This window comes from Embiotoca jacksoni, unplaced genomic scaffold (genome assembly GCF_022577435.1).
Source record: "Embiotoca jacksoni isolate LCO1_2020_lvr unplaced genomic scaffold, fEmbJac1.0.p SCAF_22, whole genome shotgun sequence".
Taxonomy (NCBI): domain Eukaryota; kingdom Metazoa; phylum Chordata; class Actinopteri; family Embiotocidae; genus Embiotoca; species Embiotoca jacksoni.
This window is the reverse complement of record NW_027185363.1, coordinates 4,460,097-4,473,183: the sequence shown is the minus strand read 5'-3', so window position 1 is coordinate 4,473,183 and position 13,087 is coordinate 4,460,097. Positions and strand designations below refer to the sequence as shown.

Genomic DNA, 13,087 nt, shown 5'->3' with positions numbered 1-13,087 from the left:
GCAACCTTAGAACAGTAAAACTGTTTCCCTCAATTATTTTCTCCACAGGTGCAGTTTTTCCTCGGAAGCATCCCATCTTAGTCCCTGAAGCAGTCATTTCTGTCAGGCAGTGATCTGTATAGATCTTTTTTTTTTCTGTTTGAGTTTGGAGACATTTACTAAGAAGCCTGCTTCACGCAGCTCTGCGGTGTGTTGTGAAGACGAGATAATCTTTTTCCTCTGGAAAAATTCTAGAGTTGAAAGTTGTGATGTGCTGCTTGTGGAGATCTGTGGGATGTTGTTTAGGGGTCACAAGAGTAAAATATTTTGGGTTCCTGTGTTTGAAAAATATGAAAATGATTTTATGGGGCAAACAGTAGCACAGTGTGCTGTAATGCAGAGCATGAAAAAGGACAGTTGTGAGTCTGAGTCAGTCACTGGATAATGGGTGGTGGTGGGGGTGGAGGTGTAACATGAAACAAACCAGTTGCTTTATTTTTCTATAGATGTTATACTTTGAGAAAAGATAACATTGCCCAAGTGTGTAGGCACAAGTCACACTAGTTTAGATATGAAACAGGTAGAACAGGGATGATGGGTGTGAATATTGAGGGGAGTTGTTCTGCTACTGCAGACTACTCTGCTGCTGTTCAGCCTTCCTGCGGTGTTGTGGGCCTAACTTGATGAAACACCAGTGAAGGGAGTTGCCCACTTGATAAGCCCACTGCATACTCTCACCTTGTTACTAAGGCTTTGTATTAGGTAGTGTCTTACTTTGGTGTGTGAGCATATCATGCATAGTCTTAACATAGCACCCTGTGAATTAGTGAGGCGTTTGGTAGGGGATGACGGGTAGCAGTGTTTAGTCAGTGGACCATTGCGGTGGTATTCTGCTTTGATACGGTACTTTGTCTGTGCTTTAAAATCAATGCTAATCAAATGATGTTATTAGTATGTACATGGGGGCTTGCACCTGAAATACAGAACAGGAAATTTAAAGTGTTGACAGACAGGAAATCACAACTAAAATGAAACATGTAATGTTTTTAGAAAGAGGGATTCCTTTACTTTTCCTACAGAAATGCCCCTCACAATTTTAAACTTGACTTTTTTAACATCATCTGGGAATCAGGTAGACGTTGGGAGGATACACCTACTGCATTCACATCATATTGGATTCAGAGTATATATCAGAGGCCAGCAGGGGAAAAGAAAAACATGTCTGCTTGGAGAGGTAATAACGGGTTAGAGGTAGTAAACAAATAAGTAACCAAAAACTATCACTTACAATACAACCGCTGTGCTGTATTTCAGGAATATCCCATATTCAGCTTCAGTAACTGACTACATGGTATTGAAATAAAACTGAAAAAAAAATGATCGATTAGATGGTTGTGAACTTAAAGTTTTTAACTATAAGAATGTGGGGCACAGTGTGCACTACAAAAACTCCCACCGGCTCAGTGCTGTTGTTACTTATCGAGTAGGTTAACCAGTGGGGCAGCCTCCCCGGAAAAAAAGTCAAGTATTGATGAGGGTCAAGGATTTAGGTGGAGAAGCTTGGGAATTATACAAAGTTAATGTAATATTTTATCATGTGTGTGTGCGTGTCCAAACAATTCCAGACAAGACAATGGTAGATTAATTATTTCTCCTGTAAAACCCTCTCTTAGTAAAAGACCAATAATGAGTCTGATTAAAGACTTGAGGATTTATTAATTACCCCTCTGTAATGTCCAGACAGCGAGAAACTGCCTCCGCCTGTAGTCTGAAAACTTCCATCAATCCACGACATAAGGAGGCTTGTTTTCTCAGGGTCGAATTGATGACCTTAAAGTACAGCAACAATCATTGATGAACTATGAGGTGCAGCCGAAACAGTGTCTCCATCTCCTTAACCTGAGATTTGCAGCCACAGCTCAGCAGTATTTACTCTGAGCGAGGCAGGTGTGCTGCCAGTTGGACAGCTGAAGGAGTCATGGCGGGCCAGAGGGCGAAGGGGACGTGACTGATTATTGAGTTGGCCATGATGACAGCTGGCAGCTCGGCTGAATGGAAACAGCTTGCCTCTAAATCAGCAGCCATCGTTGATTGAAAGGGTGTCGCTGCCAGTGTCCATAATGAACTGTTTAACATCACAGACGTGCTGGTTTATTTTTATTTACGGGATTTTCTTTTCAGCACAATTTCAGGGTCACTCATCAGTTTTAGTACAAACACCATCGGAGAGGACAGACTTTAGCCAAGATTTTACAAATCCTGAGGTCATAAATTCAAGTCCCCCAACATACCCCTCAGAACAGAAACCTAAACTCAAACCTTTTGAATGAATGACTTGTATTTTCCTTCAGCTGAGGACAATTGCTAAAAGTTAAATGATATTTAATTGTTGAATATATTTAGAAAGAAAATGGTGCTTTTATTTGCTTGTCTCCAGCTCAAGCTGTCTTGGTTTCTTTAGGTGTCTTTAGGAACTCTAATAAAACATTCTTATTTGTGCTCTCTGAGAGTTTTAGAGCTGATTTTAAAATTTGCTTATGAAGCTGGATCAGATTCATAGTTAAACTGCGAATAGAGCATATGTCTCCCTTATGAGACACAGTGGTGCCTTCTAGTTTTTTTAAGTGCTCATGTGGGGTGACTGGACTTTTTCAGTTTGTATCCCTCAGCTTTGGAGATCCCTGCCTGCCTGAGTATCTCAGGTGATCTGGTTTTTATCTTTGTTCCTTGTTGTTTTACTGTTTTAGTCAGTGTACCTCTTAATCCTTCTTGTTTTAGTAATTTTATTGTATTTTATTGTTTCTGAGTTAGTCACTTTGTAACTCTGTTTAGAGAAGTGCTGAATTATAGTCTTATTATTTCTCATATATTATTTTGAGCTTTTATTGTTCCGGATGAAGGAGATTTCAACCACAGACCCTTGGTTTTTATTATCAAGCTGTCACTAATAATCCATAATCTAGAAGACTGTAATGATCTACCATTTTACACACTGACAAACGACCATCTGAGCCTGAAACAAAAACGAAAAAATACCTCCACAAAAACAAGACAGATTGGGGGCAATAAAAGCTGAAATGATGCACTGTGTTGTCACAGTGGAGCAGATGTTGAGGGCAGATGCCAAATCTTTGCAAAGTTTTCTTATTCTACTTCATTGTATTTTCTGTAATTCTTTATTTGCACATAAAACCCCAAAAAGATTAATATCTGTTCACAGCCACTTTGGGAATTACATTTCCGTGGTGAAAACTTGAATCCTTTATTTGATAATTATTATATTTCCATCCATTATCTATACCCACTTTATCCTGAACAGGGTCACGGGGGGACTGGAGCCTATCCCAGCTCACTTTTGGGCTAAGACAGGGTACACCCTGGACAGATCGCCAGTCTATCACAGGGCCAACACATAGAGACAGACAGAAACAAAGACCATTCATGCTCTCATTCACACCTAAGGACAATTTGTAGAACCACCAATTAACTTGAGGTGCATGTTTTTGGATGGTGGGAGGAAGCCGGAGTACCCGGAGAGAACCCACGCAGGCACAGAGGAGAACATGCAAACTCCATACAGAAAGGCCCAGGCCCGGATTTGAACCCAGAACCTTTTCACTGAGGCGTCAAAGTTAACCACTGCACCCCTGTGCCACCCTATTATTATATTTGAATGAATAATTGTCAAAAATAAAAATAAAAACATTTTGTCTAAAACCATGAAATCTGGTGAGCATATACCAAGTATGCTGTTTTTATTGTAGCATGTCATTCTCCCTGAAAAAATACCCCTCTTAGTCACCACTAAAAAGTCCAAAATGCAGTTACTACTTTACGTGAAAAGATCAGATTTTTATGTATTCATTATCAGTACATATTACTGACCATTAATAGTCAAATGTGAGTTGCTGATTCATAATGTATGAAACATTAACCACAAATTCTAAGCTTGGCAGAGGAAGTATTTATTGCAAAGCTGTTGTGTTGTATTGCAATATATTACGCAGGTGTTGATGACATTCTGTGTTCCCTGTTCATCATCATGGAGGAACCGGTCTGCCTCTACGCTGGAAAAAAAGGAAAAGAAACCTTTGGGAGGCATTTATGCAAACACGGTGGATAATGGTTTTCTGCTTGGGATTGTTGGTTTTAAGTGGCTTGCAGCTTTGTTAGGCTTTCTGCTCCGTTGTTTGTCCTGAGAGAGTGCAGCTGATAATGATCGGTTATCCAACAAAACTGTCAAGGCCTTTGTTTGGGCCTCTTCAGATCTCTCGCTCTCTTCAGTCTTAACTGACAAAAAACTGATGACTATGTCTGTCAGAGGAGGTCAAAGGTTCAGACTTTTTTTTTTTGATTTACTACCCAGAATCCCCTTCATAACAACAAATGTGTTAATACCTTTGTAATAAAGACAAATGTCTATGTTTCTGCAATTAAGTAAACTCAATCTCCAGAGAAAAATATGCCCGATACTGTTTTATTTTTGGCCATCATGAAGATGTCAGACAATTAGTGATCACTGGGGGGAGCTAGCATGCAGTTCAATCCTTTCACACTGTTTATTGACATGTTAAATAAATGCCTTTTTGCTGGTACTCTAAAAATAAAAATAAGTGCTTTTTTAAGAGCTTTGGTTGAAAGAATTTATTTGATAATTGCTGCGTAGAGATGCTGCCTCATGCAGCACATAAATCACTGAATGATTAAGATAAAAAAAATGAATGAAAATGATGTCAGGTGTGCGTGTGCAGTAAAAGCAAAGGCTGTGCTGGCCTGCTCTGATTCGGCTGCATTTTATTTTGCTTCTCCATATAAGCACGATTGTCTGTTGTTTCTGTAGAAGGTAATTGTTGGAAGGAACCCACGTCGAATGTGTTGTGATGATCAATCTTTGCAGTCCTCCCCGTGTTTGAGCCTGTTCTCATTTATTAGTGCTTGGCTGGTCTCTTAAGCACTCTCTATGTTTTGCTTTTTGTTTAATGGCGTGTTTAACTTGTAAATTGGGTCCCGTTGGCTTTTTCCTGCCTTAAAGACTAAGGGCGGCTAATTGTTGCTTCCTCTGACAGTGAGGTACATGTAACCTGCCACTGAGCGACTGTGGAGAACACAGTGAAACCAGGTCATAAAGAGAGGACGGAGACGGTCACACATCGAGGATTAAACTGTAAACAGGCTTTCTGCTCGTGTGTCAGTGGAGCTGTCTGCGCCAGTGGTGCTGAAATGATTCTTGGCAGTGAGCTGGTCATGCAGCTCCCTCAGGCCATGTGTGGAGCTGTGCATTGACAGCAGCACCAAATGTTGTCTTTGGTTCAGTGTATGGTCTTTTAAGCTTGAATGGTGCTGCCACTGAAATGCGTGTTTCATTTGCAGCATTATAAATCATTATATCCAAACTTAGTCTTGGTACCTTGTTTCTACACTTCATTCTATATGTTTGATTTCTCTATATTATTATTTTCCCTTTTTTTTTTGTCAGTAATGATCAACTCGAGTCATGACCTCATGTGACGATGTGATATGCTGCCATTATCTTATTGTGGTGTGTGTGTGTGTGTGTGTGCGTGCGTGCGTGCGTGCGTGTGTGTGTGTGTTGTTGTGTGTGAATCGATAATCAACTTACATATGTGCCACTCTTTGTTTTTGCAGACTTGTTGGTTTTCTTGCATTTTGTGTGGATTACTTCCATGTGGCGATGCACTGATCTGAGTTTGTCTCTCCAGTATTAATAGCGCAACGCACCAAGTATTCAATAAGTTCAAGTTAAAAAGAAACATGACGTATTTCTGATAAATCCATAGATTTTCACACTTAAGGAAACCTGCAAGATTCCATTCATAAAGGCTGATTAAACCAAATAGTTGTATTGTTTTGAGTACATGATACGACCCTGACAGTGATGACAATGATGTTCAATTAATGAGAGCGCAGAAATTTTTAACTTTAACATTTAAGTCTAACAATCGGAAGGACTTTTCAAAATGCTGAAGAACAGACTGCTCAAAATCAAATCACATTTTTTAGTGTAACCTGAGCCAATGATATATACTCTTTCATTAATCTGACTATATCTTCTGTCAGTGCACCATATTGTCATAGTTGACATTTCCAAGTAACGGAGATGGAATTGGTGAATATCTCCGAATGTATGGTTTTATTTCCTGGAGCCACTAACCCTAACCAGAATATTTCATGACTTTCTGTATTGTTTAATGTGATCAATGTACATTATTACTATTTTAAGATACATTTACATGGTTACTCCATTTATTTCTGTTAAATTATAGATCGACGAATGACAAACAGAGAAGGCACCATCTTCTTCTGTCTGTAAAAGCAAGAATTACCCTTTAGTATGACCATAAAGTTACTGCTGAAGACATTATTGTTACACGGGAATCTTTCCCTCGTTCTGATGACAAACATATCCTCCTCTGTGCCAGTGACTCACATCACGGACTTTCTTTCTTTCTTATCTGATATTGTTCAGTTCCTTTCCCTTTGACTGGTTCAAAAGGCCAGGAGCGCTGCAGAGACTGTGCATGACTTCTAAAGAAACACTCTCTCCGCCACGAAAGAGCTCTGCGTGTGTTGTGTGTGTCGGCGTGTGCTTGTACAAATGTGTGTGCAGCACAAACAGTCAGACAAGCTGTGCTAACAAGAATGTGGATTGTGTGTGCACAGAGATGTGACACACGGTGAGAGAGTTACAGTACAAACAATGTTTTGTTAGGAGCTGGAACTATTTCTGCTCGATGTGGGAGGACGGTAGCATTGTTTCTCAAGAGCAAGGCCAGCAGCAACTCTTTGCTTTATTGGCAGACAATACAACAGCACCGGCAATATACTGGAGTGGATATGATTTTTATAGGTGTAGCTAAACTATGCAAATCCTTTCTATCCAACTCCCTAAACTGCACTAAAGAGAACATTGTCAGTCGTCAATATATCCTGACTTTTGCTAAAAAAAAAATAATCCCATCTGTAAAGAACCACACTGATAACTGAAAGTATTTTGTTCCTCTTGCATTGATTCTTGTTTTCATTTCCTGTGTAATGGACTTGCCAGTAATGACTGCCCACAGTGATCTGATCCAAACTGACAGGTCTCCATATCATCAGCTGCGGTGAGCTTTGAGCAGAGCAATGGGAAGTGGAGTCTGGTAAAACTAAATATAGGTCCAGGTTGAAGGACAAAACCTTGAGCTCTTCTCTGTATTGTGGTCGGGAAAAAAAAAAAGAAGAAAAAGTGATACAGAAATGGAGATGCAGTTGCAGGTTGGACTTTACGATAACCTGCCGCTGCTTTTCTAAACTAAATAAAGTGTTTTTACTTCCGTTCTTGTTCCTTTTTGCCTTCAATTCCCTTGCCCTTTAGGGGCTGCCTATGACAGCATTCTGATCGGAAATGTGTTTTTACTGCTGAGCACCCGTGTTCGCGATCCTCCAGCGGACTGAAGGTGCTCTCCTGTGTTAGGTGAAGTCCTAAATGGCGCAAATTCAAGTCTAAACCGCTAAAGGAAATCAGGAGCCCGCAGGTCTGAGTTTTGAGCCCATTATCGTTGTGAGTGATGACACTGCCACTCTGAAAGTTAACCTGAACGTCCCACATCGCAGCGGTCTACAGCACACGAAATAAAACTCTGCGCCGTCTGCACCTCGTCATTGTTTTAGCAAATCACCGGATACCCTTGAACACTTCGTGCGTCTCTCTCTCTCTCCCTCTCTCTCTCTCTCTCTCTCTGTGATCTTCCTCCTCCGCTTCGTTATTCTGCACCTGTCAGCAGCGGACGTCGACGCGCGCGCTTCTCTCCTTCTTCTTATTTACCGACATGACTTCTGGAAAAGACGCGAACGGGCAGGGGAAAGCGTCTCAGCAGCAGCAGCAGCAGCAGCAGCAGCAGCTGGACCCGGTAGGTCTTCCTCAGAGCGACCTGCTCCCTGTGTTCCAATTCTCACGCGCATTTCCTCGCGCTCGTTAACAGCGTTTGGAGCGGCGGCGCAAACAGCTCATTTTTTTTTTTTTTTTTTTTTTTTAACAAGCTAAACCAAACATATTCAAACCCCTGCTTTCTATTTGAGCATTTCATTACCGTGTCTGTTTGACTTTTGAAATGTGTTGGCTTGCTCACGAGTGCAGCAGTTTAAGGAAATGCACCACTTCTAAACCTATGCATAAATAATGAATGAACTCCTATTGTAACCTCAGCCCAGGTGTAAGCTTCACTGCCGTGACAGCCTATTTGGTGTGCTGTTTTCATAATAGTTTGACGATGTAAAAACAGTTTTTGATAACAGGCACTATTGAATATATATTTCTGTTGAGGGTGTTTTGCAAGTTTACAAAGCTAAAAAGCAACTGTGTGTGTGTGTGTGTGTGTGTGTGTGTGTGTGTGTGTGTGTGTGTGTGTGTGTGAGAAAGATGGAGAGAGAAGGACAGAGTGGGTGTTAATTGCCTTGTATTGTTCTGCAACTCTGACTTTAAATTGGGCTCTGTATGAGGCTATAAGGAACACTGAAGTGATGTAATGGTGTGCAGACACACAAACCACTTCTGGGTTTATGTAACTGAGCTCTGCATGGCTGGTATCATAATTTGGGTTGAAAGGTGCTTCAAAAATAAACTCATGTTTGCTCGTATGGAGAGTGGCCGTCTTCACAATAAATCCAGTTGCATAACAGGTGTTGATAGTTGAGTGCTTGGCTCTTACAGTGTATTTTCAAAGGCTGCTGTGAATATTTTGGAATAAAAACAGGGTCATTAGTTTTAGGTGAAGGTTCTTCAGTGGAATTGTGGCAGGGTAAAGACATAATTAACGTTGGAAAGTTTGGCTTTAGTGTTTTAAAAACCTCACCTGCATTTGATTGTCTTGCTTCTTGGTTCACTTTCTGAACTGCAGGAAGTTTCCTTTCTTCGCTGCAGTCAGCTTCTTTGAATATTTTAAATGTAAAGTGTTTATTTTTGCATCCTATTCATACATTTATGAAAGCAGAACTGCAGAGTCGACAGCATACAGCAGATCTTTCCATGTTCAGATCAAAAAATAGAAAGAGAGCGGGAGAGCACGAGCTTTTTTGAAGGTTGGGTGGAAATCAATGTCAGACTTGAAAAGGGAAGCACACAGAAAATGAAATGCACTTAGGCTTATCTGTACATTAGTGCAACACATATAATGCACAGTTATTATCACACAGAAGCATCATTTCACCTTTGATGAAAAGAAAGGATACATCTTTATTCGCTCCAAATGATTTTCATATTTCATCTACCTCAGTGTCTTTTTTTTTTTTTCATTTTTTTTTTTTTTCAGTTTGCACAATCAACACTATCTCCTGCTGGAAGGGGAGCGTAGGTAATATACTCCCCCATCACTGACACTGGAGCTTCATCAGTGACCTTGCTCGTTGGTAATATCAGTTTCAAATGCGAAATCTCGCCTGTGTGCCTGCTCTCAGAGGCGGGGAGATGAAGATATCAGGACGCACCATGCAGGGCAGAAGCACATCTCAGGTTTAAACTCTCTGCAACATCGCTGCTGCTGACGCTGGTTGTCATGGCGGTTTTAAAGCAGTTGGGCGATGTGTTGCTTTTACTTTATTCAGCTTGGATCTGAATAGATGGAAAACTTTCCCCCCTTTTCCAAATGCTGCCGCTTTCATTTGGGAAGGCATTACAGACTCAGGAGATCTACCTCCGTGCGCTTTAACTGACACGCCATCAACGTCGCTCCCTTCTGTTGAGCGCCACTGCAAACAGTCCCCACATTGTCGCTGATCATGATGCTTTGTAGGCTCACAGAAATTGCCACCATACAATGTTTTTGTTGCTCTGATGATCACATCTCCTCCATTTACTGCTCTCGCTGATTTTCAACGTCAGGTCGTTGTTGTTGTTGTTGTTGTTTTTTCCTGTATTCCATTTCCAACAGCAGCATCATTTAAACCCCAAGTACCTATCCACACTGAGGGGATCGGAGGTGACGCATGCACCAAAAATGGACGAGATGGGAACATGCACAGCACACCCAGCTTCTAAAAATTTTGCTGTCATTACTGTTTTAGATTTTTCTTTGTAAATTTTCATCATGCTCGATCCATTCGGTTTGCACCTGGTGATTCTGAAAGGATAATAGGTCTCTTATCTTCCCTGTAACTCTGACTGGATTTAGTTTTCAGCAACATTTTGAGGAAAACATTCAATGTGGAAAAAAAAAAACAGAGAAAAACAGTGAGAGGCACTTCCAGCTGATCTATTCTTCAATGATTGAACTTCAGTCACACTGTTGCATGCTACTGTTCTTCTGATGATTAAACGCCACTGTGCCGGTTTTGTCCAGAGGCAGGCAGTAATTCATATCCTCTGAGAAAACACTTCTGTGTTGTCTTTGCTTTTGTCCTCTTGATAGAATCAGCAAGAGTTAACTGCCTCATTTTTACTTCTCTCATCTCCCTCCCAGTCTCTCATTCTCTGCACGACATGTTATTAAAATTTACAAAGGCATGGGAAAAGCCGCACAAAGCCAAGGAAATACCCACTCATATCTCCATGTTGTTTTATATTAGGTCAAAACAACACAACAATTTCCCACTTTTGTAGATCTCCTCCTGCAGCTTCCCAATTCTAATCTCTTAGGCAGACGCTAAAATATGTATTTATTCCAGACAGATTGGATTTCCTCCCAAATCTGTTTTGTGGATTCTTTCAAACAATTACCGTCAGGAAGGGTCACCCAGGAAATCAGTGAACTATCAGTTAGATATGGCAACACACTACGCCTCTGTAGTTATCTTTAGCTGCTACTGTGAGCTCCTTTGCAATGGTTTCCATTGTTAGGAAAACATTAAAGTAGAATATTTGCTGCTGTTAAAGATTGTTCATGAACGGCTGTTTGTGTGTGTGTGTGTGTGTGTGTGTGTGTGTGTGTGTGTGTGCGGCCACGAAGACAACATTCAGGGAAACGTTTATTTTGTTGTTTTGTTAGATTTATATAAGCATGCTTGATTTTTACAGTCTCTCCACTGAGTCTCACCACTGAGGGTTCATTCTCCTTTTTTTTTTTTTTTTTGATGCTATTGGTTCACTTTACTTCACTATACGAGATTTCAAGCTTTTCAATCTTCAAGCTTCTGGTTTAGAAGAAAAACTCCTCCATCATGTCCACCTGCTTTGGCAGAGCATCTGGCAACTTGAACACAATATAATATGAAGATATTTTTGACCAAATACCACAACATCAAAACTGCAACAATATTGTGGGGATGACTATTGTTGCTTTCATAAAATGTTGATAAATAATCATCAGTAATGTAAATATAATAACTAAGTGGGTAAAGGCAAATAATAAAACAGCAAGAATAGTCTGATAATGTCAGGAAATGATCTCACTTTAATGCAACCTTTGTTAAGTCAACAAGTATGTCTCTAGTTTCCTATCATAATATGATATAATATCAACATATCGTCCAGCCCTATGGGACTGTCATTATTTTGATGACAACTAATTGTTTTTGAGGGATCCAATTTTTAATGTTCAGCGGAGAAGATTTCTCTTTTAAGCAGCTTTTTAAATTCAAACATTTTGCTTGTATGTATGTTTTGTTTTAATGTAAGCTTTATACGCAATGACAGAGAGAGAGAGAGAGAGTGTGTGTGTGTGTGTGTGTGTGTGTGTGTGTGTGTGTGTGTGTGTGTGTGTGTGTGTGTGTGTGTGTGTGTGTGTGTGTGTGTGTATGTTTCTAGCATGCTGCAGACTTTGGTGATCCCCTGACTTTTCCTCTTGTGACTTTCCTCCCACACACCCTTTGGTGTGCCGTAATCAGATGAGTGTGGCACTTAGGGTATTTTTAAATGAGACACGCTGGCTAGGTGTAATTTAATTTCAACATACACAATATTGTAGTTGATGGGAATAATTTAAGTGTCTGGGCCATGGAAGAGGAAAAACATCTCATCAGTTGTTGAATAATTTATTCCCAGGTGAACTCGGATAATAGCATAAAAGCCGGCGGTCTAATATTTAATATTTAATATCCTTTTGACTTGTTGTGAAAGAACAACTCAATGCACTTGTCTCCTTCTCACTTCCCTCATCAATATATCAGTGGCGTCACTAGTAACACTGCTGCTACACCACCACCACCACCACTATTACTACAGACACTCCTCCAACTCTTACAGAATAAGTAGGTCAGAAGTTTTTGTGCAAAGCTGTATAAACCCATATTTCATATTAACAATAGGTCAAATGATGATGTTTAATGTGAAAGGTGCAGCTCATAAAGCTGTGATAAACTGTGCAACTCTCAACACCATATCCGCTCAGTACCAAACAGCAGCAGATAGACAAAGTTAGCAATAAGCTGGAAAACCTAAAACCTGGAGTCAGCATTTTGTAATTTGTAGTTTGAAAGAACACTGGACTTCTGCACCTCCTCTTAGCTGACCAAAACCTGTCGGCCAATCACAGATCATTTCAGAGAGAAGGGCTGTTCTACCAATATTAATGGCGCAAGCACGTCCCCTCATTAAGCGTGATTTATTGTTGGAAAATCATGAAGATGTTGCTATTCCAGCATTGGCAACAACTGCAAAGCAACCCAGAAAAGGGAGATGGGTTTAATAAAAAGAGAGTCTGACAATAAACACAATCAAGGGTGTTCTGAAAAAGAAATTCAGTCCTAATCCGATGAGACCATGCTTTAATGCAGACCTCAAATGATAGGCACACAGAAGGGGCCTTTTTTTTGACTCTGCACTGGTCACCCGGGATTTGTCCCGGTATGCCTGATGGCCGGTGCACTCAATAAAACACATGTCAATATTGGCAAAAAGTGTCAGCGCATTTCACAACTAAAACACGTGTATATGCAAGTCTGGTGGGAGGGGCTTAGCACAGATTTTTTTTTTTCTTTTTTTTTTTCTGCCTTTTCCAGAACTGCTTACCACAACATTATTCAGTGAAGCAGCCAGATATTTTCTGCAGGAGTTGGTGCTGTAAAGAGAGAAAACAGAGGTAAAAGTAGAGTCCTAAATTCACTTATATGTATGAGGGGACAAGACTATGTGCAGACTCCTTTGACGTGCAAGCCGAGGGCATATTACAGACGGAGA

The 13,087-nt window shown here is 40.5% G+C and overlaps 1 protein-coding gene across 4 annotated transcripts in view; it reads left to right on the top strand.

Annotated features, from left to right (window-relative positions):
* Positions 1–13,087, top strand: part of LOC138202970 (A-type potassium channel modulatory protein DPP6-like) — a 78,140-nt gene that overhangs the window by 33,756 nt on the left and 31,297 nt on the right. Inside the window, exon 1 of one of the 4 annotated variants that reach the window (XM_069157391.1) lies at positions 7,697–7,889. The exons of the other annotated variants lie outside the window; for them this stretch is intronic. Within the exon in view, the coding sequence (XP_069013492.1) occupies positions 7,809–7,889 (81 nt within the window). The 5' untranslated portion in view covers positions 7,697–7,808. Of the gene's footprint in view, positions 1–7,696; positions 7,890–13,087 lie in introns of those variants that run through there. 4 annotated transcript variants of the gene reach the window in all.